We start from the raw sequence: 18,719 nt of genomic DNA, 5'->3' as shown, positions 1-18,719 counted from the left end.
CTAATTACCGGCCCCCACTGACTATTATGCCAGACACTCAAAAGGCAGATAAGACCTGTGACAGCATTGTAGTTACAGCCAGTGCTTTAAATGGGCTGGTATTGTCCGGGACTGAGTACCAGCACTTTTTTTTATTTTGAGAGGGAGAATACCTTCACTCCTCAAGAAAAACATAATACCTTTCATTGGAGAGTACCGCCACTTTCTCAGCAAGATAGGAATGCCGCATTTTGGACGCCACATTATCCGCATGGGGAAGGCTGTGACCTTCCAGGCAGGGACGAGGACGGGCCCTTTCACACTCGCGCGCACCCTGCCGCGAGCCTGCTCCGCGGTCACGAGATCCTATTCACCACAAAGATGCCTGCTAATTATTTTTAAATGTGGATTTATTGAGCCTTAATTTTCAGTAATACGGGGCTGTAGTCTGAGTAGAGAGACAGAAGGCGGCCTGCGTTGTCCTCTTGCAGTAGGAGCAACACATGTAATAACACCAGAGCTCCGAAATATGACTTCATTGCTTTGGCTCAAAGCCACCGACGAGCGAGTACTGCTTGGCTGCACCGTACGTACTCCTTCTGGTTGTTTTTTCTTTTAGTTCAGTCCGTGACACAAACTGTTCAGACCCGAGCAACTTCTTACAAGCAGTGCTTTAAATGGAAAAATAGAAGTGCAGGTACTCTGTACCAGAGTACCTGCTTGTTTCTGAGAAGTGCCGGAACTCTCCAATTAAAAGTATTACGTTTTTCTTGAGATGTGCCGGTACTCTCCCTCTCAAAATAAAAAAGTGCCGGTACTCAGTACCGGAGAGTACCGGCCCATTTAAAGCACTGCTTACAAGTGCTTTATTTACACAAATGTCCAATCTTTCCAGCACTCAAAACTTCACCTGAAAGTGAGTTTTACCAAAACGTATCTGATCGCTACTTATGTCATTAACAAGGAAATAGCAACATGGCACGCAGGGGAGGCGGGGTTGCCAGGACAAGCAGACGATGAAGCAGCATGGGGGTAGGCGGTTCCATGGGGGAAATTACACAAGGTAGAGCAACACGGAGCACAAGGGGACACAGTTGTGAACGCAAGAGACAAGTGAGCAACACTCTCCAATATCGCCGATCAATTTCCAGCGGTATGAAACTTCAAAGCACCATGGAGCGCGAAGGGGAGAGAGAAAATAAAAAAAGAGTTCACTCATGCTGAAGTATATCAGCAATGGTGCAATTATTCATGCAATTATTCATGGAACAGGGTCAGTCTGCAAAGCGGTTACAAAACCGCCTCAAGTTGGGACAAGCGTAAAGCATTTACCAATGACATCAAGGGATTTTTGAAAAGCAAGCCCAGGACGAATGAAAGTGTAGGGTGTGAGATAGGCGTGGTTAAACCGAACAAATACATTACAACAGGTCGGAAAAGCAGCGCTTACACGCTGCAACACTAAACCTAAAAAAACAAAAACTGCTTTATTTAAAAAGCAGTCACAGACATGGTGGTCTGCTGATCCCAGCAGGCCACCATCCTCGTGAGTGCCAACCATTCCCAATGGGTCGCAAATTGCGACCTACCTCATGAAGAATAATGTCCCTTGCGACCCATTTGGGAATCTCAAACAGATTCTCAGACACTGTTGTACATCAGGGTTTGCGACTCACAATTTGCGAGTCACTAAAAATTGCAACGTGTGAGACGCAAACTCTTAGACAGTCACACATCTGGCCCTTGGTATGTAAAGTAAGATGCGCAAAAGCAACCCCGTTGGGTACGCTCCCCTTCCCACTGTCTGAGATTCAAGGTTAAGGACAAGAGAAAGGTTGTTTGCCCTTGGAGAGATTCATTTGGTAGCTGAGAGTAGGGAAGTGTAGGAATTGGAAGTAAGGCGGGAAGTGTCCTACTCTAAGGCACCCAATCAAGAGCTTCCCTCTATATTTTGCTCTCTCCCCTAGGTTAGCGCCCAGACCGAACTTCACCGACATCTCTTGTTTATCCATTTCTAGTAAAGATTCATTATTACACTACTTCTACTTACTTAGTAATTTTTTTGGGCTCTACTCGATCACTATGGACATTACAACACGAAGAGTCACAATGTGTGCTGAGATGTGTTATTCCATAATAACACACTCTGTTCTAACAAGTTTGCCTTCACAGTGTCCCCAAACTCTCTGTTTTATACCAACGTTCGCTGTTTGCTCTGCTTCGACCATTCCCGTCAAAGAAAATGGGACCACACCATATCATCTACCCTCATGAAGAGCATGATCTTCCACAGCCAAGGTAAAAACAAATGTGTGGTTCTTGTCTACCAAACCTTCTCTGGTTTATCAATGTCTAAAGATGCAACACTATCTTGCAGCCTTATAAAAGTCCTAGGCCTGCACACCACGACGGGGCGAAGCACATATTGGCTGTGATCCTCTTGAAGAGAAAAAAATAAGAACACAATTATCAAATCTGCAGGCTTATCATTGCCTTTTTGGAAGTTATGTATTGATCTGTGATACTATTATGGCTGTCGGCTGCTGACAGAGATGGGCTGCTATAAGAACGATCGCCAGGTATTGTGAAAAGCTTTCATGCACGTGATCCTGGGAAGGGTTTTCACATCAGAAATTTACCCAGAAATGATCAGATTATGAGAGTGGTCCCAAGGCCTAGAGTTTGACTCCAAGTCAAGGAAGAAATTCCTAAATTAATGGAAGGCTGGTGAGGTGAGAAGTGCATTTAATTAAAAGGATTACGTAAGAACTACCACAATTTCACCCAAGTGATATTGTTGTAAGGCAGTGATCTTCACACTTTTTGATGATGCAAAATCCTCGTTTTGCAGTTTCTACAGAAAAGAAAATATTCCCTTCAACGGTGTTTTATCAACTAAAAACAGTTTTAACTGATAACAGGAAATGCTAAGAATTGTTTTACGGGAATAAGTAAACAGTAATTGTTAGGAGGTTTACAATGTGAATGTCACTGAGTTTGGTAAACATTTCTTTCGTGAGCTATGAAAACGTAAGCATTACCAGGACTGTAAACCTATTTGCTTACATATGAGGAGCAGACATGCAACTTTCCAACACAGAGTAGAACATTGTTTTCTTCTTTGGCCAACTTGCAGCATGATAGAACTTTGTTACCCCTTAAGCAAAGCGTGTGTGCCAAGCTCCGCGCCATCATGGGAAAGTGGCACTCAAATTATGTTGATTGTGTGGACTAGATAACATAATATCTGTGTTTTCCCAGCTTTACAAAGTTTTCATATAATTTACTTGGAAAAACTTTGCTTTGGTTGTTACATGTCTGGATGCAGCCTTTAGGGCTCTTTAACAACTTGAAGGTGAAATTATGCCACCGTAAGTTTATTTTCTAGAAATTGGTGACTGCCCTTTGATTTTAGCATATGTAAGTTATAGACCCCTGACTTTTTATATGAGGTCGTTTTAAATGTTTTGTTATGAGTTTTGCATTATAGTCTTTTTGAACCAGTTGAGTTGAAATAAAGCCCTGAACATTTGACTTTGGTTCTGACACCTAGGGGGTCATTATGACCCTGGCGGTCGGTGTTAATATGGAGGAAAGTACTTCCAACAGGCTGGCGGTACTTTTCTCCATATTATGACATTGGCGGTTTGGCTGAAGCCAAACTGCCAAGGTAGTACACTGACCGCCACAGTGGTAACGACTGCTGGGCTGGAGACTTCACTCTCCAGCCCAGCGGGCGTCACTTGCCCACCTGCGGGATTATGACCCCGCCTACCGACATGGTTTTAATGGCATCCTTAAAGCCACAAAAACCATGGCGGTAGGCACTATCAGTGACAGGGAATCCCTTCCCTGTCACTGATAGGGGTCTTTCCCACCCCCTCCCCAGGTTTCCCCACACCCCTCCTTCCTTACCAGACCCCCTTCATACACACCCCTCCCTTCACACATGCACACACGCATACACACACCCATTCCAACATTCATCCACGCATGCAAACATGCATTCACACACACATCCGCACACACTTACATACATACACGCAGACACGCATTCACACAACTCACCATACATGCACTCACACCCCCAAACATGTTCACACATACAACACGCAACACACACCCGCATAGATGCACGCACAGACACACACACACAACACCCCTCTCCCCTGTCGGAACACCCGACTTACCTGTAATCAGGGGGTCCTCCGGCAGGAGACGGGACAGGGCACTGCTGCCAGCAGCAGCATCCGCCAGCAGAACACCGCCACGTGGTATTATTCTCCTAATACAGCTGGCGGCGGTCTACTGGCATGGCGCCATCCGCCAGCATGGCCTAAGCCGCATTTCCGCCATCCTTCTGGCGGAAATCTGGCTGTGGTCATAATTTGGTGGATGGCTGGTAGCCGTGGCGACAGTCTTTTGGCAGCCCTTGCCGTGGCGGTAGGCGTTTTTTACCACTGGGGTCATAATGACCCCCCTAATCTCAGGAGCAAACTTACAGAGGGCTGTAATAAAGGCTTTCTCTGTTATTTTAATACTTAAGGCTGCGATTGGCAGCATGTGCCATTGAATTGCCTTAACAAGCGGATGCATCTGGGAACGCAGCAAGCTGTTTAAGCTGAGGATCTGACGCCCCCCCCGAAGTACTGTTAGCAACTAGTTTGAAGACAACTGATGTAAAATATAACCCTAAAACTGTGATTACGAAACCAGCGGGCATAGTTTAATGATAGGGCACAAGGCTGGACTGGCTGTACCGGGCATCGGGCGTTTCCCCGGGAGGCTGGAAGGGTGGTGGCAGTGGTGGGGGGTGCTTTTGTTAATGGGGGGATGGTTTTGTAGTTTTAAAAGCACTGCAGAGTTCCTTGGATATTGAACAGTTTTCAGGCAACAATGAAAGTGTCAAGATAACTCAGGTGATTAATGTACCTGCTGGCGAGAGATGAGTCTTGTCTAGGGGCAGTTTTGACTCATCCAAGGTAGCGTAGAGGGTTAATATGCCTGTTGCAAAGAACGTGTAATATGCAGTGAACAGAACAGTATTTTACATGCAAGACTCAGTGGGATACCGCTTTTGTCACAGAGATCCTTATGTTACTGTGCAGTTCATAAGTTACAGTCATAATCTAGCACGGTGAGCTATGAACTACCATCAGAGAGCTGCATCCAAGCTGCATGGTAAAAGTTAAAAGGTCACGTGTTTTTCACAGTCTTTGATTATACTAATTTTGCTAAAAAGCATTTGTTTGGTTAGAAGTACATTATTAGTAAAGTCAACATTATCCACTGTTTTACGTTCTGAATTCTGAGTTTATGCTTCCGCAGACCAAGCACTCGTAAAAAATGCCCACCAGTATGGATGACGTGAACCCTACACCTTCTAGTCCCCTTAGTCTTATATAACATTTGCTACACAGTGATTTGTACACGTATGATTTATTGTCTCTCTATATATGTGTGATGTAAAGTGCTCCAACACCCTACGCTGGTAAGAAAGGCGCTATAAAACAAATGAAATATATGTGAGAGAGGGGCTATAAAGCGATGAGCTGCACTGTCAGAGGGTGATGGACACATTGAAGAAACCCAGTAATGATTGCCATATCCTGGTGCTCTATAAGGCCATCAGTTACTATGCTTTAAAAACTAATGCAATTGGATATATAATGTAAAATGTGTTGTAGAATGCACTGTTTTTGCAATTTTTTCCAAATTTTCTTGGCTGGGAAAACTACTTGCAAGCCCCATTGTAGCGGTCAGGCTCACTCGCTATGCACCCTATGGGGGCTGGTCTGACAAAATCTACCAGGGCTGCTTTGGTTTCCCAGTCCGGCCCTGATGGGGCCGATTATGAGTTTGACCAGAGATGGCAACATAATTAGTAAAGATTACATGGGCTACATATTCTATTCAAACGTAGAGCTGCTGCCAGATTTAGAGGCTTGCAGTGCATTAAGGGGATTCTAAAATATGGCATGTCGGAGTGCATCCGGACAGCATACATTGCAGGGCAATAGCTCAGGCAAATCAGGCCTACAGGGTGACCTGACACACTAATGGCTTATGTGAGGCACGTCTGGGAGTCCATTCCTCTTTCTCTATATAAGCTGTGCAAGGACGGAGCAGATTTCAACGGTATTGTAAGTTAGGATTTTTAATGTGAAAAGAGTGTGCATAATGTGAGCATACTTTTCAGTCGCCGTATATTATTTACATCAAAGTCAATTGTACTCAAAACACTGCCACCGACCAACCTTAGATATAGCTGATGTGGAAATATATGCATACATGCCAACAGATCTGATTCAGACGGGTGACTCACGAGCTTTGAAGCACAAAATGGCATGATTTTGGCTCTCTCCTGCCTGAAATGGTCTCTTTCAATAGACATTAAATTGTTCCTGATTTTTTTTAAAATGTCCACTTACCTTTTCTAAAATGTTGGCATGTATGATATATGAGATAAAGTACCCCACCATACATTATAACGCTAATACCAGTCACTGGGGAGTTCCTTAAGCATGTAGGGGAACGAGGCTTAAGGCTGACTTCCCTTATAATGGTCCGAGGTAACTATCGATAACCTTAAAATGTGTGGCAGAGAGTATTTTATTCCCTATAATACCTGTTCATACCAACACTTTTCACGAAAACAAGTTAAATTTCTGGTGCTGTGTTTTTTTCATATGAAATGGTTGTATGGCTGCAGACATGACAAATAAAAGCAGAATGTGCTGTGAAATGAAATGTATCAAAATGCAGTAAGTTGTTGCAAAAAGATATTAGAATCCAATAAATGTGAGTCGGACTAAAAAGTGCTGTGCCTCAGAATGTATAGAACAAGCATTTGCGATGGAATGGGTCTCGCATTTGCTCGAGTTAGAGCTTTTAGCGTTGTAAACTCCTAACCGGACTTTTCTTGCCACATGAAAATGAAAAGTAAAACAGTTTCACATAAGCGAGCCGATTCACTGCACCACGGTTGCCATGAGCATCAGCGTGAAGAGACACACAAAAGGAAAAAGAAGTTCGCTCATTGTCAAACTTATCGGCAAACCTGCAATTAGCCATGTAACAGGGGTGATGGCCAAGGCGGTAACAAAACCTCCCCAAGGAGGGACAAACGTAAACCATTTACCAATGTCATCAAAGCATTTTTGATGGGCAAGCCCATGAACGAGTGGTAGTGATGGGCGTGAGGTGGGCGTTGTTAAAAGCCCAGATACGTACCAACACGTCGAAAAAGCAGCTTTTGTGTGCTGCTATGCTCGATCTGAAATGTCAGAGAGATTGTATTTTACCTGTAGTGGCTCTTTAGAAAAATAAACATGTTACCATAAACATCTCCTTTTTACTCATCACTGTTTTAGGAAACCAGATTGTGATGATAATGAAAGAATAGTAGTGTTTTAAGTGGTGTTGTTTAAGCTGCAGCTGTAATTATGCTCTATCCTGTTTTCACCTTGGCTGATTGCTCTGGTAGGATGCATTATGGTGAGACTGCTCATCAATAACATAACAGTCGGATGCCATGCCATTTCTTTATTAAACGTGACAGTGATAAGGAAATTAGAGACGGGCTTTTAAACAGGAATTGCAGACTCATATCTATGATATTAATGTTAGGGAGGAACAGATTTGATTTATATCTCTGAAGATCAGGAGTTATGAGAAACTACCTCAGATGCCACATGTCTGTTTGCACAGAAAACAATGAGTTCTGGGTTGCAAAGCCAACATTGAGTCACTAACCCTGCATGTATGATCGAAACCTTATCATGGAACTGCAGTTCTGATGTTTTGCTCTCATCAAAGGTACGCAAAATAACCAAGGGTCTGGGAAGGAGAAGGCAGGAACAATAGACACCCCGGAGGAGAGACTTTAATAGTTCTATCCCTCATCACCTGCATCAGATGTATTTGCAGTATTTGTTATTGCTTTAATATGTATATAGTTGAATTCTCTCGTGTGTCCATCACACCAGAAACTGTATTCTGGTTCTAGATCTCCAGTTTGTGATCAATTTGAGATCTGGATCCATGAAAGTAGGACACTGATTGGTGGGGTCTTTTACTTCGCTTTTCTATATTAATAAATATTTTGTTACCTGTACCAGAAGATGCCTAAGGTTGTCCATTGGAAGAAACAACGAGGCCTTACATATTGGCGACACATTTCAGCAAGGGGAAGGAGGCCAGTCGAGGTTAGTCTTGTTAGATAGACATGTCTGTGTTGGTCGATGTGTTTGCGTAGTGAAGCGTGCCCCAGCTGATTCCAACTTAAGAAGATAGACAAGCCGTTTGCCTCAATGGTCAGCTATGACGTCAAGGTCAGCGATTCTTGTTGTACCACTGTCATATGCTGACAGGCAGCACGCCAACACAGACTCAACGTAACATGTGTGTGGCCATCCTTAATGACAAAGAAGGTAAGCAAGGGTGCAGACGCAGTCCAACAATGGAAACGCTTATTTTGTGTTTTCACAAATTATCTGGTGGCTGTTGATGCGCTTAATGATGCACCACCTAGAAAAGTAACTTTATTGTTCAAATGTCTGGGAACAGAAGGACAAAACATTTTGTCCGCTTGCCTGAATTGGAACCAACATAAGATGACTTTGGTAGGTGGAATGAGTACCCTGAGGCTGAAAGAAGACTTTCCAGACATTTTACAGATGAACGAAGCGTGGCAGCAGAACACTTCAACTTTTATTCACATAAACAATCTCTCCGTGAAAATAGAGATCGGTGTATTGCTTCATTGATAATTTTAGTGAGTACATGAACTTTTGAGAAGAGTGTTGAACAGTACATGAGAGATCAAACTGGGTTGAACTTAGCCTCTAAAAAAGCTCAAGCACATTTGTTATGCTGTACCAACCCAACACTTGATGAAACCTTCAGGATAGTGCAGGGTATTGAACTTTCAGCTGGATCAGTATGCCAGATTTCAGGGAAGATTAGCATCTCTGAGCACATGTGTGTAAATGCTATAAAAACACAGAACAATATTCTTAAGAATAGTAACATAATTTCATGTAGCTAGACTTGCCAAATATGTGGGTTTAGTACTCATATTGGTTTTTTTTCACCCCAGCCTATTCAGGCTGACATTCCAAATTCCTTCTCGCAGTTTAAATACACTTTATTGGCATGACAAGTGTGAATGTGTTTTTATGTAATGCAAATAATTCTAGCATCACTAGACTTCTGTTAACATGCCTAATCCAAAGTCAGATTGCACTGACTTTCATTTTACAGTGACAGAAAGAAAATGTGTTTTTAGCTTACATGAACAAGTTTCCTATGTTCATGATTATCTTCTGTGTTTTTCCATTGTAGAAAATAAGCAAAATAGAATTCATTTTATGCTGCTGTTTGCCTGTTGAGCAGAAACATATTAATTTGTGTTCCCGGAAAGGAAGCCATATGCAAAATATTTCTGTATTTGCAACAAATTGAAGGCTCTTTACTCAACCCTGCACCAAGCAGTTGTACTGTCTAATGTTTTTACTTGTTGCACAAACGTCATATTATTTCCTTCGTTTCCTATGTACACCTTATTATAATTTTGCACAAAAGGTATTCTTAAATGTTTATTATTTCATGTATCATGTTTTCTTTTATGCAATTTAATCTTTATTAGTACCACCCTGTGATGTCAGATCATACGTTGTTACTGTCTGAGGCCTTTAAAATGTGCCCTTTTTGGGAGATGTGCCAGACTTTTTGCTTATTTCTTCAAAGGCAGACCCCACATTTGTATGTCTGTTGATTTATACATAGATTTTTGTCTTCCTAACTGAGCAGTCTCTATGTCATTGTGTCTGTTTTTTTATATTTAGACTTTCCTTGACTTTTGAATTGAGAAGATTTGTGTTAGTCCTCTTGCTGAATTATATACTTTGGCTCTGGCCTTTTACCTGTCTCGGAAATGTCCTTGTGTTTAATCCTCTCACATGTGCATTATTCGTTGCATCATTGATGCTGATTTACTATTTGACTAACTACTTTTTGCCTTCTATAGTGATTCTTAAATTTGAAAACAAAGCATTATGCTTTTGTATTTAAATTTGTCCTTTGAAAGTTTATTTTATTTGCACACGCCCACCATCTATTGAGACTCACATGGCCCTGGTCCTACGTTTCAACCCCTTTAATTTATAAAATAAAAACACTGACACACATCATACAAGTGTCGCCAAAATTAATTCATTGTATAGAAACAAAGGCAAAACTGCAAAATACACATTATTTTCAATCTTTGCACACAAGTATTTGCACATACAGCAATACATTTGTGTCACCATGTGTGACATTACATTTCATGCCTTCCCAGGTGACCTCCCACTTCAGCCGTTGGCATGAGGAAGTAGCGAACAAAGAATATCAAGTTTTTTTGCCACATTTGCTCATGTCTAGCAAAAACTATGCAAAGGTTTTCCCTTTGTCACATTTGATGAATATTGTACCATTTGACACAATGCACCACTATGCACCAGTGCAAAGTCAGAAAAAGTGATGTAAATTGGTGCAAAGTGTTGATAAAGTATTTGTTTTCTGGTGTAAAACTTGTTTGCATTGGAAAGCAGGCCTAAAGGCAGCCCAAATGGCGTTCTTCTCTACTTTTTGTAAATAGGGCATCCCATGGGCTGGTAGATTGGCGTTCCCACGCTACCACCCATAATTTCTAATGCAAAGCACTATCTACTAAAAATTATAGAAAGGTTTCTACTCTAAAAAATAATGACTCATAGAGGCAGGAACTGACAAGGAGAATTGTTTTAGTTCTCCAAAATACACATTCATTGTGGCAAAGTTTTAAAGTATGTCTGAGCATTGTATTTTGCACCGGAAGGCTACCCTTCTAGTTCAAAACCTATTCTAGACATCACACACACCCTTTGCACTATTGTGCAAAAGTGTGAGTAAGTGAGACGCTAGACAGTCTGAAAGATCACTAGCGGTGGGCAAGAGAGTAGCCGTGTCATGGGACGCTTCCGGCTCTCACATCTTAGCTCAACCTTGGTTGCTGTGCCACAAAGCTTTGCAAAAAATACATTTAAAGAGAAAAATTCAGCACACATTGTTACTCTACATAAAAAAGTTATAAGTCAAAGTTGCTGGGAAAGGTCTGCATACATGTTTGGCTTTGCTGGTATTTATAAGACCGAACATCATCTTGTTGGGTGGTGAAAATGATCTTACAATGTTAAAAAACTTTGCAGGTACAATGGAGAATGGTGTATTGAACCAGGGTCGCCTTCTGTCACCCAGCTTGTCTGACCTTGAAAGGCAAGCTGCAGAATGTATCTCCTTAGTGGTACCAGTAGTTTCTTCACTTGCTATATCCAGAAGTCAAAAAGGTAAGAAGGTTAAAAGGATACTGTCTGACTCCTGTAAATCATAGCTCTCCTCTCTGCGATCTGCCTCTTACGTTTGATTGAGGACTGCCTTATATGATGCCTCCTTCCCTTATAGAAATCCTGGAGGATATTACCCTGATCTGTCTGCAAATGTCAGTTTCACATTGGCAAGAGGACAAGCTAATACTTTAAATATTTTTATGAATTCTTTCGCTGAGGTGGCCACTTCTCCAAATGTATTAACAAAAATCATATTTGGTTCATTTTTAGAATAGTTGTCCACTGTTTCCTCCGACTTTCTTCCAGTTCCTGAAGCTTGGGGTCTGATGGTTCTTGAGTACAAGCACTTTCAAATTTCCTAATTTTTGTTTTCAAAACATGGGGTAAACTGATCTATGATAGAAGAGACCATGTCCTTGCATCAACTACTACATTTAGAAGGTCAACCTTTAGGTGACCTTCTCGGATGTTCCTCAGGAATGGCATAAGTTTAGCCTTATGGTTCCTGTACATAGATGTTTTTCTGGGAAAATGTCAAATTGTTTTTAACATATTCCATTTTTATGTTATAATATACAAAAATTTGATTAGACTAGTCCTCATTCTGAATTTATCACACACAATTCAATTAATGCTCAGTCGGAGCCATTACTCCCCTTCGGGGGTGAATCGTAGTGCTACATTAAGTACATATAAAATACCATAACTTCTAAACCGGTGGACTTTATTCATCGGTAGGTAAGGCAGGACTTTTACGATAAGAACCATCAAAGAAAACCAGAAAGTCCTATCTCCTGGACCTCCAAAGACATTTCTAGTGCTTACAAAACAAATTGACCACTTGAATTTCTGCTAAACGCAGAATGGCCACACATTGCAACGAGTCAAAGTGAGCATTCTTACCCTCGAATAACACTGGCGCTTCTGTGGGCCAGAATGATTATTTCTCATTGAATGGGTAAACACAATGGGGGTCATTCTGTCCCTGGCGGTAGACTACCGCCAGGGCCAACGACCGCGGATGCACCGCCAACAGGCTGGCGGTGCATCCATGGGCATTCTGACCGCGGCGGTACAGCCGCGGTCAGAAACGGAAAACCGGCGGTGTCCCGCCGGTTTCCCGCCGGTTTCCCGCTGCCCTGGGGAATCCTCCATGGCGGCGCTGCGACCCCCTTACCGCCAGCCTAGTTCTGGCGGTTTTGACTGCCAGAACCTGGCTGGCGGTAACGGGTGTCGTGGGGCCCCTGGGGGCCCCACTAAGATTTTCAGTGTCTGCATAGCAGACACTGAAAATCGCGACGGGTGCCACTGCACCCGTCGCACGCCTTCAACTCCGCTGGCTCCATTCGGAGCCAGCTTCCTCGTTGAAGGCGCTTTCCCGCTGGGCTGGCGGGCGGCCTTCTGGCAGTCACCCGCCAGCCCAGCGGGAAAGCCAGAATGGCCGCCGCGGTCATTTGACCGCAGTGCGGTCATTCGGCGGCTCCCGCCGGCCCTGCGGTTACCGCGGGAGTCAGAATGACCCCCAATGTGTTTCTCTTGGGACAGAACATCTGGGGATATGACTTAGGTCCTTATTATGAGTGGTCTGAAGTAATCTCCGTTGGTTCTCTGCCCTCACAATAGCAGTGACCATGAGTCTGGGTATTTCAAGGGCAAAAAAATGGATTATGAGTTTTTTGGGGAACAACAGGGTGGAATCGATGTTTCCAGACCGATTCCTGCAAAGTTCTCTCATTTTCCCTCAGTGTTTCACACAGGGATTAATCTAATTTGGAAACACCATAATTTATAACTCTGAAGAATTGGAAATTGCTGTTGGTGATGCTGGTGTAGCTTTCATGGACTGCTATCTCCTTAATGACTGGTCACAGCTGAAATGTCAGTGGATCCCATGAGACCTGGGACTGTCACAGTATTCACTAGTTTCCTTGGGCAACAGGGAAAAGTACTGATTTAGACTTAGAGGTCAAGGGAATTAAATTATCAACAACTACTGAACTGGGCTTTGTTGGATGGTGGTTGGGATGGGTTCACACAGCTGGTATCAAGCAGCTTAGCAGGCCTAAGACGAGAGTGTAAGATCCTTGTGTCCATCTTCCACTTGGGTGATGCTGCACCCAGAGAGTAAGTCGAGACAATAGCAGCATAGGCTCGCCAATACATGCAGGCCTTCACTGCTTGTATGTCTTTGACCCTCAAGTGATGCAGATGGTTCTTTACTGAAATATCTTTGAACAAGTTCAGCATGTCTGCAGATCCTCATGACCTTTAGGCAAGCTCTCTCCCTCGCGTTGCCTTCCATCGGGGTTTAAATCAGCTAGATTGTGTTTTTCTCCAAGGGCAGTCCAACAATTTGTCTGTCTTCCAGGCAGGGTACAGGAGTGGGGTTCCTCTTGAGATCCTCCATCCTAGCTCTAAGTGAAACAGTAACTACTCAAGCACCTGTCCAAGTCACACAGCGTTAACGAGTCAATGCCGGAGAGATAATTTTGAGGTTCAAAGCAAAAACAAGGAACTGGCTCTAAGGGGGCAGAGCTTAAGTTCTGGGGGCACTGAGATGCAAGGGCCAAAAGCAAGGTGTGCAATGTGGTGGATCCTTCAGTCCAACCAACCAGATCGTTGTACATGTACCTCACTGGAGAGGAGAGAGGGCAGCGCCAAATAGTCGCAGGGGACATGGATTAGAGAGGCGGGGACTTCTTGTGCAGGGCCACTGTTTACAGACTGCTCCAGGCATGACACGAAGGGGCAGGAGATAGGACAGGGATAGGCCAGACACGCGGAACAGGAACCACCTATCAATGTGAACATCTGGGGGCACAGTGGAATAGCTCCCAAGCACGTTCAGCTTCGATCTCTTTTTTATAAATCTTTTTATTAAGCGTGTGGTAAAAAACAAGTACAAAGTATATTTCTGCTCTGTCATTTCTTTCAATTGTGCCATCATTTCAGTACCCCACTTTCCAGGTAATACTACCTCTCCATCACACAAATCAAACAACACCGGCGAGGGAAATTGTTGGGCCAAGTCGCTACTCCACCAAGCCTCTGGATGCAAAATCACTAAACGTTACTCTGTAAACATTCCATTTTCCCCAGATTTTCCCCCATTTTGGGGGTAGGCAGGTCCCCATACACCACCCTCGCAGCCAAAATACACCAATCCACATCACGTTTCCAGTCCTCCGCCTGTAGTGTCTGTGAACCTCCCCAGAGTCTTGCTTCATTGTGTTTCGCAACCAAGAGTCCCAGTGTCCACCATATTTGTTCCATACAGTTCAGGTCTGTTGCGCGCCAGATGCTGAGGAGACACCATTTTGCTGAAGCAGTCATTGGAGGTTTAGCTCCTTTTTGAGCAACAGATTGTTAGGACTGGCAGGTACCAATGTTGGGTCTCCAACCCTCCAGGACGGACATCAGGTCAGGGCTTTGCGCCGGGGAAGCTACATGCAGGTTGCCACACCCATCAGTGGATGGACAATCTGAAGGGAACCCTCAGCTTGTGCTGCGTTCAGCATGTCTTGGCACAGGAAACTGGTCACAGAGCACATGGACACCAATGCATATAACATGCATGCCACATACATAGCACATGCAGCTAAACCCAAAATGCACTCAGAAATGAGCAGGTTTTGCACAAAGGGGATAAATAGACACACTGCCACGAGTACAAGTGAACAAAGTCAGGGCCTGTACACCACAAATTCAATTGCCACTAACCACTCTCGCGATAGTAATTGATGTGGTACACCCCCCCTTCAGATTATGGTCCACTCCAGGTGCACGCCCTCTGCCTATTGTGGGCTCACAGATATGGAGAGCCCAGACAGAAACGAACCAGAGAGGAACAGAAGGATAGATCCTCTTTAGCAGTTAAGGAGCAAAACTAGCAACACCATATCAGAAAGGCAACCTGCAGCCTTCTCAACTTGGTAGGCAAGTATGCAACGTTTTATGAGTTTATCCCTCTCTGCTCAAAAACGAGTTGACCGTGGCCTTTGTTTGGGCCACTAGTTTTAATGTAATATTCCTGACTTATGTTTGATGTAGCAGGCAGTCTGCATCTCCCTCCTAGTGCCCAGTAACCTGCTCACAACGCTCTAGGCAAAGGCCATGTCCATGCCACAACACCTGTGCACTTGATAAAGGCCAAGCCCTTTGGCCAGCGAGTGGAGTGGACAAGGGTATTGGCCAAACAGGACTTAGCTGGGCTATTCCCTGTGACCCGGGGCACGGTGAGCAGAGTTATAACAAAGGACCTGATCTTTCATGTACTTTATAGGTACTGCAGGCAAGGGTACTGGACTCAAGGTGTAGTCAAATGCTCTGTCCGATACCAGAGCCTAGAGGGATGGGCCGCAGGCCATCCCGGTGCCCACAGATCATGCAGGGTGATCACTGGTAGTTCATCCATGATATAGGACACACAGGGGAACGCTGTTGTTATTTCTTGTATGTAGGTCACACACAGCATGGCCTAAACCCATATGCAGCGCTTGATATATAAATGAGACGTGCGCACCCCACAAGTCACTACTTCCAAGAATATTGGGGAAGCTCAAGGGGATAATGCAGGCCCTACAGGGTGCAGAGAATCCCGGGCCTTCGAGAAAGGTCACCGAGGTAGCGTCTTCTGCAGAAAGCAGCCTCTCAGCTTTAAATACTCCTGCTGTAGAGTCCTGTGTGGATCCAGCAGCCCACACATTCCAGCGCAGGCGGGAAGGCCCGGGGTGAATGTGTCTGCAGCACAGACCTATATGTGTTCTGCAGGTCGGGGGGAGCCCTGAACCATTTGTTGCTGAGGGGGGGGGGGGCGGGGGGGGGAGAGGGGTGTATGCTCCAGAGTTTAGACTGTAGAGGAAAGGGAGGATGGTGAAAAGAAACTGATAGGAGAAGCTGCCGAGGGCTGATGTAGGCTGTGAATATTTGTTTTTGTTGTGCAAACAAACAAACGAGTTTCGTTCATTTGTAAGCAAATGTAGACAGTGACGCACAGCCCAAGGAGGGGCTGCAGCATCTCCCTTGTGCGAGCCCCGCCCACAATCTTCACTGCCCTCCTGCTTGCTCTAGGACCCAGGGGCGTGTGTATCACAGGAGCCACGTCGGCTGCACAGCTGGCAGGGCCCGGGGCTCGGGTGACCAGGCGTCCCGGGTGTACCGGGGCAGTCCCGTTTTTCATCAGAGGTCCCGGCAAATTTCGTGAAATTTAACTCATGTCCCGGTTTTTAGAAAGGGTCGACTGAAAACCGTGAGACGTGCCTCTTTAAGTTATCCAAAGAAGGGATAATTGGCAGCTGTTTTAATAAAAGCAATTTAATTCCTCAGGCCTGATACTGGCTTCACAAATTGCATTTTATTTATGTCATTAGTGCCTCTTGCAATTCTCTGCTGATGAGGGCGGACATACTGCGTGTCAGGTTGCAGTAAAATTGTAGTCCCTTTTCTACTTTTATGAAATTTCCCGGTTTTGACTTTAAAGGTCTGGTCACCCCACTCCGATGGGCTCTCTTCTGCAGGGTCTCACCCCGTCACGTGTGCCAGGGCTCTCGCTCACTCCCTGACTTCCGGGAGGTCTCACCCACTGCCTCCCATGCAATGTCAACAACGATAACTGTGCCTGAAACCCACATGCTTTTAAAGTATGGCTGAGACTTTCATGGCCGACAGCTTGTCCCATTATAGCTGCCATATTCTTGTCAGACTTTCAGTGGCATCAGCCTGTGTGAGTGAATCCGCCCAGCCCCTTCGGCCCTTCAGACGAGAAGCAGCATGTATATGTTTGGCTCTGCCAGGCTCCTCCTTCTAGCGGGAGGCACTGCCTGGCATGTGCAAAACTACATCAAAGTTCTGCTAGTGCTACGTGCAATAGTTACTTCACACTAATGTCATAGCAAAGCTCTGCCCCAGTTTCAGGCTCCTCTAGAGGGAGCAGATGAGATGGGACTGACATTCAGTCACCACACTGGCCTTTCAAAGGCAGTGACGTCACGTGGCACTGACTTTATTCCAGACCTACTGGCTAACAGGTTGCACAAACCATCCATGTGACTGGCTGAATCTCGCTCTACACACTACCCAGGGCACCATTGTAACATCACCTTGACTTTGCCCCAGCCCAGTGGTGCTTAAGAGTCATTGGGCCCATTGCTCTATCTCAGATCTGTGGCTTTGTCCCTCACCACTGAACAGTGATCTGACATGTGAGTGACTGTCCAGTGGTAGTTGACTTTTCCTCAGCAGTCCTATGTGTCTATCTACTCATCCCTGGTGTCAAAAAGAGTGTACCAAAAGGACTGATCCGACCAGCAGGAGGCGCTGTCCAGACACATGACGGATGCCACCCTGGCCATCCAAATGTCAAAGAATGAATGAGTTGATGCATACCTGGAAGTAGGCCAGCTGCAGGTAGTTGTAGGGCTCCCGCCGCCGGAACTCGTCCTCCACACTCTGGGTGGTGCGGTGCCTGGAGGGCGGGCCCACCTGCTGCCTCAGGCAGTAGGTCTGGCACTCGGCCCTCTTCAGCACCCTCTCGAAGACCCCCAGCTCCTGCAGGTGGCTGGGGACGCCCTCTCCCGCGCCCTGGTCCTCCTCGGCCTGGCACTGGGCATGGCAGGCCACCTTAGCGCCTCGCACCCGAGCCCGGCTCTGCAAGGCGCCCAGCAGGTACTCCTCGGTGGCAAGCCAGTCCTTCTGGAAGTAGGCCCGGAGTCCCGAGTAGTAGAGGCGGTCAAAGGGCTGCAGCAGGGTGGCCAGGAGAGGGCCCGGCAGACAGCAGGCCAGGACCAGGAGGGTGAGCTGAGCTGGGGGCATGGCACTGGTGAATGCTGCCTGTGGCACTGGCTGCTGGTGGGTGCCAGGAGAGGTGGCTGCTAATGGATGCTGTACAAGCGCCCTCTCTCACAGCCTGCGGGATGTTTGTTCACGTGGAGGGTCCTGGGGGGCGGTGGGGTTGTTGGGGGCGGGCAGCTCTCCCGACTTTCTGGGGTTGGTTTGTGAAAGCGCACAATTTGGAGGAGGGAGGGGCCGGTCCCGCCTCCCCTCTGCCCGAGGATACACATTCCTCTGCCCTCAGAGGGCTGGCTGGAACTGACTGGCTTTTCTCTGTGTGTGTGTCTAATGACATGAGTGTGTGTGTGTATTTGGGGGGGGAGGGGGGGGGATGGGTTGGATGACAGCCACAACAAGGACCAATGAAGACGAGAGAATGGACTGATAAAACTAAGAAAAAGTTGCATGATTACGTGGATGGGGAAAGCCACATCTTGGGCTGACGGCACAAATACATGGTAGGTCGGCACAGTGCCTTTGCAACAGCGACTCCTAGAGGTTCCGTCTTGAATTACAGCATAAGAAAACATTTCTCCCTGACTA

The 18,719-nt window shown here is 45.5% G+C and overlaps 1 protein-coding gene across 1 annotated transcript in view; it reads right to left on the bottom strand.

Moving 5' to 3' along the window:
- The window catches only part of P3H3 (prolyl 3-hydroxylase 3), a 74,651-nt gene extending 56,299 nt beyond the window's left edge, over positions 1–18,352 (bottom strand). Inside the window, exon 1 of the mRNA XM_069243054.1 lies at positions 17,733–18,352. Coding sequence (XP_069099155.1) covers positions 17,733–18,158 — 426 coding nt within the window. The 5' untranslated portion in view covers positions 18,159–18,352. The remainder of the gene's footprint in view (positions 1–17,732) is intronic.
- Positions 18,353–18,719: the final 367 nt, after the last annotated feature.

This window comes from Pleurodeles waltl, chromosome 7, assembly GCF_031143425.1.
Source record: "Pleurodeles waltl isolate 20211129_DDA chromosome 7, aPleWal1.hap1.20221129, whole genome shotgun sequence".
Lineage (NCBI taxonomy): Eukaryota > Metazoa > Chordata > Amphibia > Caudata > Salamandridae > Pleurodeles > Pleurodeles waltl.
This window is presented reverse-complemented; position numbering and strand designations above follow the sequence as displayed.